The sequence below is a fragment of the Bombina bombina genome, unplaced genomic scaffold (genome assembly GCF_027579735.1).
Source record: "Bombina bombina isolate aBomBom1 unplaced genomic scaffold, aBomBom1.pri scaffold_1508, whole genome shotgun sequence".
Taxonomy (NCBI): Eukaryota; Metazoa; Chordata; class Amphibia; order Anura; family Bombinatoridae; genus Bombina; species Bombina bombina.
Window position 1 is genome coordinate 36,500 of NW_026512387.1, and position 8,083 is coordinate 44,582.

The 8,083-nt window shown below is 40.7% G+C and overlaps 1 protein-coding gene across 1 annotated transcript; it reads right to left on the minus strand.

Moving 5' to 3' along the window:
* Positions 1-3,126: 3,126 nt before the first annotated feature.
* On the minus strand, positions 3,127-3,948 carry LOC128644268 (ataxin-2-like; the record flags this gene model as incomplete). Its single annotated transcript, XM_053696943.1, has 2 exons — positions 3,127-3,336; positions 3,764-3,948. Coding segments are annotated over 2 exons (395 nt in total), but the record flags the coding sequence as incomplete, so codon positions are not given.
* Between the last annotated feature and the right edge of the window lie 4,135 nt (positions 3,949-8,083).

The window sequence follows — 8,083 nt, forward strand, 5'->3', positions numbered from 1 at the left end:
AATCCAAAATTCTTCAGACACCAAAACTTCACCACCTCCATGCACCAAGCCAAAGAGAATGACTGGTGGTTGTGTGTTCCAGCAGTTCTCTGCAACAAGGTAACCTCCACGGAGGAGAAGATGACATCCTCACCAGATCCGCAAACCACATCCTTTGCGGCCACAATGGAGCAATCAGTATCACTGATGCCTGCTCCTGCTTGATGCGGGACACTACACGAGGAAGAAGTGGTAATGGCGGGAAAAGGTAAATTAGACTGAACTTCCAAGGCACTGCTAATGCATCTATTAGCTCCGCCTGAGGATCCCTGGACCTCGACCCATATCTGGGTAGCTGGGTATTGAGATGAGACGCCATAAGATCCATCTTCGGCGTCCCCCACTTGTTGCATATCTCCGCAAACACTTTGGGATAGAGAGACCATTCCCCCGGATGAAAGGTTTGTCTGCTGAGAAAATCCGCTTCCCAGTTTCCCACACCTGGAATATGGATCGCTGACAGCGAACAGCTGTGGGCCTCCACCCACTCCAGAATTCAAGATACCTCCCTCATTGCTAGGGAGCTTCTCGTTCCCCCCTGATGGTTGATGTAAGCCACCGAGGTTATATTGTCTGATTGAAATCTGATAAACCGGGACGAACACAGAAGGGGCCAAGCCTTTAGAGCATTGACGATTGCTTGAAGTTCCAGAATGTTGATCGGTAGGGAGCATTCCTCCTGAGGCCACAGGCCTTGTGTGCCTTCTTGGCACCCCAGCTTCCCATCCTGATAGACTGGCATCTGTAGTCACAATCTCCCAAGATGGTCTTAAGAAGGATGTTCCTCGGGAAAGATGATCTGGACAGAGCCACCAAGAGAGCGATTCTCTCGACCTGTTGTCCAGAGAGATCTGTTGAGACAGATCCAAAAGATCGCTGTTCCACTGCTTCAGCATGCACAGTTGCAGCGGTCTGAGAAGGAACATGGCAAAGGGAATGATGTCCATGCTGTATACCATGAGAACAATTACCTCCATACACATGTGACGAAAGGCAAAGAATTACTGGGGCGTGGGAGAGGTATTTAAGCCTTTGGCTGGGGTGTCTGACTCCTCCTGGTGGCCTGGTTCAGTATTTCCCAACAGTAAGGAATGAAAACTTTTTACTTTCAACTTGTAATATGCGCAGTATACAATGCCTAAAAAAAGCCAAATTTGAGCACAGTTAGCGCGCAAGCAGGAGCGATAAATAGTGCTCCACTCGTAATCTAGCTCTCAGTGTCCTCAAAAAGTTCTCAATAGGGTTCAAATCAGGTGATTGGGCAAATCAGTCCAGATGTCTAACACCTCTATTTCTATATCAGTTTTGCGTTGCTCGATGGCAAGAGGTGTTGTCTTCCTGGAACACAAAGTCACCACCTGGGAATAAGTCAGCAGCACTAAGAAGCATTTTATGCATTCATTATTCTGTCAACAATGCAAAGTCTCCCAACACCAAATGCAGCAATACAAGACCCAAATCATTACAAATGTTGAGTACTTGAAGGTTCTTTTGGTGCACTGTGGATTGGATTCTTAACCAGGATACCTCCTGAGTTATGAGGCACCATTAGTTGCAGCAATGGAAAAAGTCAACTCATCACTAATTAACAAAAAAAATTCCCAGTCAACTATCGAACAATGTCTATGTTGCTTAGCCCATGATAGGCAAGCGTTTCACAGGCATTTTAACAGTTGAGGCTTCCTCCTTGCTTTACAGCCTCTGAGTCCAAAGGAAAGTAGTCAGTGATAAACTGTTGATACAGAAAAGTCCACAGAAGGACTCTCTGAACACTGTCTTGCCAGCTAAGGCAATGTCAGACTCCTATTTGCGTGGCAAAGTCTCTTAAGCACTTTGTCTCTTTCCAAAGAACATGGCGGGTGTCCTCTGCATTTAAGATGAGCGACAGATCCTGTTTCTTTATGACACTAGGTTACATAGACACAGTAGAATGTGGACAATTCACTTTTTTTTTTCTTTTAAATTGTTTATTTAGAAAAATCAAACAGTACATTAATATGTAAACAAAATAATACAATCGTTAAGGCAGCAGGAACATATTTGCGTAAAGTAGCGTCTACTTGCTTAAGCGGACAATTCCCTTTTAAAGAAAGGTGCAACGTTATAATGGTCGGCAACAGACAAATTCTTTCTTGACATCTTAAATGCCAGGTAAATACATTGTGTACCTTTATATAGACCAACAGAGGGTTCGAAAATAACCAGTACGAGTTCAGAAACCCAAAGCTGCAATTGGGTCTAAGTTAAAACCTCTGATTGGTTGACAACTAAATATTAAATGCAGTCTTTTTCAACCGAATGTACTGTTTATTTTGTATCATAAAAGTTGTAGAATAAAATATCTTAACATAATAATGTCTGTTTTAAGATTTAAAATCTACAATAAATGTCCTTTTATCTATATATATTGGTTTAGCCGTATTAGTCCAAGAAGTCAAAATTGCAGTATGCAAAGAAACTTTATTGGACTAACATGATAGTTAAAGACAAGCTTTCAAGAGTTTTCCTTTCTTCCTCAGGTCTGAAGCAATACTAATCAATATGACATAGTTTAACACTTAAGAGAGGGGGAGGGAGGTGTTGTAAATAGCAACCAAAGACCCGAGGAACTATCATGTTAGTCCAAATAAAAATGTATCATTACAAAATGCAATACTCTATTTTGACATCTTGTCTACTAGACTATTACGGCCTAACCAGTAAAATAAAATAAAAATAGAATAGATAGCTAGATAGATAGCTAGAGAGAGAGAGAGATATAGAGAGAGAGAGCGAGAGAGAGAGAGCGAGAGAGAGTGATAGATATCAATTAGCATTTCAACATAACTGGACAGTCACAAGGATCAAAATCAAAAACACTTAAGCAGATTTATTAAAACAATTAAATAGGCAAATTATTCATTTATAATGTTTGTAGAATTGAATGGGGGTAAATACTGCATCACTTTAAGCAGCATTAAGCTAATTGAAATCAAAGAAGCATTAGACAGTTGCAAAACAAGAGTTAAATGATTATTACTAAGGGCTAATGTATACAAAGGATTTTATAATGCAGAGAATTTACAAAAACACACAGAGGCATTGTACCTTCTGAAGACATGCGTTTAGGCATAGTAGAGACAGGAGCTGGAGAACCATGAGCAGAGGGGTGAGACGGGGGCCTGGATGGCCTCGAAGGGGGCCTGGAGGGAGGCCTTGTAGGGGTGGCTGCCCGAGGTGGAAGAGAGTTGGGGCCTGACTGGTAGCGAGAAGGTGGGCGGGAGGAAGGAGATGGACAAGGCGATGGCCAGGGAACACCTGACAGAACAAATGAGATGAAGGAAAGTGTACATAAAAAGGAAAAAAAATTAAAGAAAATAATTGGATGAAGAGCGGGGAAAAACAACAAAAAGAAAATAAAAGTAACAAGAGGGGAAATGGTCTCTCTTACTGAGTTTTTGGTAAGGGCAAAGCCTCTTAAATAGAATGAACATATAAGCGTAATACATATTAAGAAGTACAGGCTAATAAAAGAGGCAAGGGACATTACCACTACCATAATTCATAAACATTACCATTGGGTGTAAGTCATACCAAACTGTAATATTAAGGTGTGTTCTTGCTGCCACAAATACAGTGACTGTTAAAATAAATGTGCTGTGACCACTACACCTATCTAGATCACTAATTTTACATTTAGAACTTTACAAAAAAGATAATTGCTCAGTTATTTTATAATACTTGCCTCCATTAACAACCCTTTGGTCAGTGCTAGAATTGGTGCTAAATTCAGAAGAATGGGATCCTGTTCTTGAAGAGGTGGGTCCTGATCCAGTCTGACCCATCCTTGGGGAATTCTGTCTCCCACTATTGCTACTCCATGACACACAATCTCTATTTCGTTGCCCTGGTGGAATGTACTTATTGTCCCTAAAAATTGACAAAAACAAAATTTATGCTTACCTGATAAATGTATTTATTTCTTGACATGGTGAGTCCACGGATCACCATCAATTACTGTTGGGAATATCACTCCTGGCCAGCAGGAGGAGGCAAAGAGCACCACAGCAAAGCTGTTAAAGGGACAGTAAACCCAAAATGTTTCTTTTATTATTCAGATATAAAACAGAGTTTTTAAAAAGTTTCCAATTTACTTCTATTATCAAATTTGTTTCGTTCTCATGTTATTCTTTGTTGAAAGGATACCTAGGTAGGTAGCGTGCACATGCCTGAAGCACTACATGAGAGGAAATAGTGCTGCCATCTACTGCTCCTGCTAATGTATAACATTGTTGCAAAACTGCTGCCATATAGTGTTGTGGACACGTGCACACTCATGAGCATACATCCCAGCTTTTCAACAAAGGATAACAAGAAAACCAAGAAAATTTGAAGTAAATTGGAAAGTTGTTTAAAATTGTATGCTCTATCTGAATCATGAAAGAAAAAAAATAGGTTTTATGTCCCTTTAAGTACCACTTCCCTTCCCACAACCCCCAGTTATTTGACCGGAGGAAAAGAAGAGAAAGTAAATAACACAAGGTGAAGAGGTGTCTGAAGTTTATATGCCAAAAAAAAAACTGTCTGAAAAACAGGGTGGGCCGTGGACTCACCGTGTCAAGAAAGAAATACATTTATCAGGTAAGCATAAATTTAGTTTTCTTTCTAATGATACGGTGAGTCCACGGATCATCATCAATTACTGTTAGGAATCAATACCCAAGCTAGAGGACACCGATGATAAGGGAGGGACAAGACAGGTAACCTCAACAGAAGGCACCACACTGCTTGAAGAACCTTTCTCCCAAAAGAAGCCTCAGCTGAGCCAAAAGTATCAAACTTATAGAATTCAGAAAAGGTATGCAAAGATGACCAAATTGCAGTCTTGCAAATCTGTTTCACAGAAGCTTCATTCTTGAAAGCCCAGAAAGATGAGACAGCCCTCGTGGAATGAGCTGTAATTTGCTCAGAGGTTTGCTGTCCAGCAGTCTCATAGGCCAAACGGATAACACTCTTCATTCAAAAGAAGCAAAGTAGCCGTAGTTTTCTGACCCTTGCGTTTCCCAGAAAAACAAACAAATAAGGCAGAGGACTGACGAAAGTCCTTAGTCACCTGCAGAAAGAATTTCAGCGCACAAACAACATCGAGGTAATGCAACTAACGTTCCCTATGAGAAGGGTTAGGACACAAAGAAGGAATAACTATTTCCTGATTAATATTCTTGAAAGAAACAACTTTAGGTAGGAAACACAACTTAGTACGCAAAACCACCTTATCAGAATGAAAGATAAGATGAGGGAAATCACACTGTAGCGCAGAGAGCTCCGAAACTCTCAGAGCAGAGGAAATGGCAACAAGAAACAAAACTTTCAGAGATAACAACCCTTTGGCTGCTAAGCCATTTCCCACCTGGGTGCTAATATTTTCTTTAGATTTTTTTATTTTTGAAATTTTTAAAAAAAAAAATTTTTTACTTTTTTTATTTTTTTTATACAGATCCCCAAGACTTACACTGTTGGAAAGGTTAGGCGATTACCTTTCCAGCAGTGGGACTTGGGGGTTTGTAGCTGCTTAGATGCCTGAGATACAGGCTTCTAAGCAGCATGCCCCCTCCTCCTATACTTAACATTGTTAAGTATAAATAAAGTTGCGCGGTGAAGTCATCACATAATTGCGCGTGACGTCATTGCGCATCACGTGAAGCCCCGACGATACCTGTCACTCTACAGGCCCGATCGCAGGGGTAGCAGCAGTAAGGAGGCCCCAGATCTCCCTCAAGGTGGGAGAGTGCTCATGACGGCTCTGAGCTGTCATCAGCAACAGAGTGAGAAACTCTGTGACGGCTCAGAGCCGTCATTAGCACTCAAAAGGTTAATATATAACGAAAGCATAGGCTCAAACGGAGCCTGCTGTAAAACCTTAACAAGATTAAGACTCCAGGTAGGAATAACCAGTTTAACCACAGGCCGGATCCTGACCAAGGCCTGACAAAACAATTGCACGTCTGGCAACTCCGCCAAACGTTTATGCAACAAAATAGACAATGCAGAAATCTGACCCCTCAGCGTACTCTACACCATCCTGGAGAAAGGACAAAATCTTAGGGATCCTGACTCTACTCAAAGAGATTCCCTTGGAGTCAAACCAATACAAATATTTACGCCAAATCTTACACGTCACAGGCTTACGAGCCTGGATCAAGGTCTCTATGACCGACTCTGAAAACCCATGTTTAGATCAAATTAAGCATTCAATCTCCAAGCAGTCAGCTTCAGAGAAACAAGATTTAGATGAAGGGACCCTGAAGTAGAAGGTCCTTCCTCAGAGGAAGTCTCCAAGGTAAAGGAGATGGCATTTCCACTAGGTCTGCATACCAGGTCCTGTGAAACCCAGCAGAGACTATTACCATTACCGAAGCTCTCTTCTGAGTGATACAAGAGATGATTCATGGAAGGAGAACAAACGGAAGAAACAGGCATACCAAGACAGGGCCAAAAGATCCCCGGTCAGCAGACTCACAGATTGAATCCATCAAAGGAATGATGTCCAATGAAGCAACCATCAGACCATTACCTCCATACATTGAACCTCTGGAGGGCCAAATATTAGAGTCTGACCGCTGACAAAAATATTTTCAAACGAAGGGAAACTAATAAGCTCCATAAGAAAACTACCCCTGTAGCTAGAATAAGGGAACTCAATTTCAGATTTACTACTATCCATGGGACAAAAAAACAACACGGTCTCAGACAACAATAAAAAACATAATTTATGTAAGAACTTACCTGATAAATTCATTTCTTTCATATTAGCAAGAGTCCATGAGCTAGTGACGTATGGGATATACATTCCTACCAGGAGGGGCAAAGTGTCCCAAACCTCAAAATGCCTATAAATACACCCCTCACCACACCCACAAATCAGTTTAACGAATAGCCAAGAAGTGGGGTGATAAAAAAAAGTGCGAAAGCATATAAAATAAGGAATTGGAATAGTTGTGCTTTATACAAAAAAATCATAACCACCAAAAAGGGTGGGCCTCATGGACTCTTGCTAATATGAAAGAAATTAATTTATCAGGTAAGTTCTTACATAAATTATGTTTTCTTTCATGTAATTAGCAAGAGTCCATGAGCTAGTGACGTATGGGATAATGACTACCCAAGATGTGGATCTTTCCACGCAAGAGTCACTAGAGAGGGAGGGATAAAATAAAGACAGCCAATTCCTGCTGAAAATAATCCACACCCAAAATAAAGTTTAATGAAAACATAAGCAGAAGATTCAAACTGAAACCGCTGCCTGAAGTACTTTTCTACCAAAAACTGCTTCAGAAGAAGAAAACACATCAAAATGGTAGAATTTAGTAAAAGTATGCAAAGAGGACCAAGTTGCTGCTTTGCAAATCTGATCAACCGAAGCCTCATTCCTAAACGCCCAGGAAGTAGAAACTGACCTAGTAGAATGAGCTGTAATCCTTTGAGGTGGAGTTTTACCCGACTCGACATAAGCATGGTGAATTAAGGATTTCAACCAAGATGCCAAAGAAATGGCAGAAGCTTTCAGACCTTTTCTAGAACCGGAAAAGATGACAAATAGACTAGAAGTCTTTCGGAAAGACTTAGTAGCCTCAACATAATATTTCAAAGCTCTAACAACATCCAAAGAATGCAACGATTTCTCCTTAGAATTCTTAGGATTAGGACATAATGAAGGAACCACAATTTCTCTACTAATGTTGTTGGAATTCACAACCTTAGGTAAAAATTCAAAAGAAGTTTGCAACACCGCCTTATCCTGATGAAAAATCAGAAAAGGAGACTCACAAGAAAGAGCAGATAATTCAGAGACTCTACTGGCAGAAGAGATGGCCAAAAGGAACAAAACTTTCCAAGAAAGTAATTTAATGTCCAATGAATGCATGGGTTCAAAAGGAGGAGCTTGAAGAGCCCTCAGAACCAAATTCAAACTCCAAGGAGGAGAAATAGACTTAATGACAGGTTTTATACGAACCAAATCTTGTACAAAACAATGAATATCAGGAAGATTAGCAATCTTTCTGTG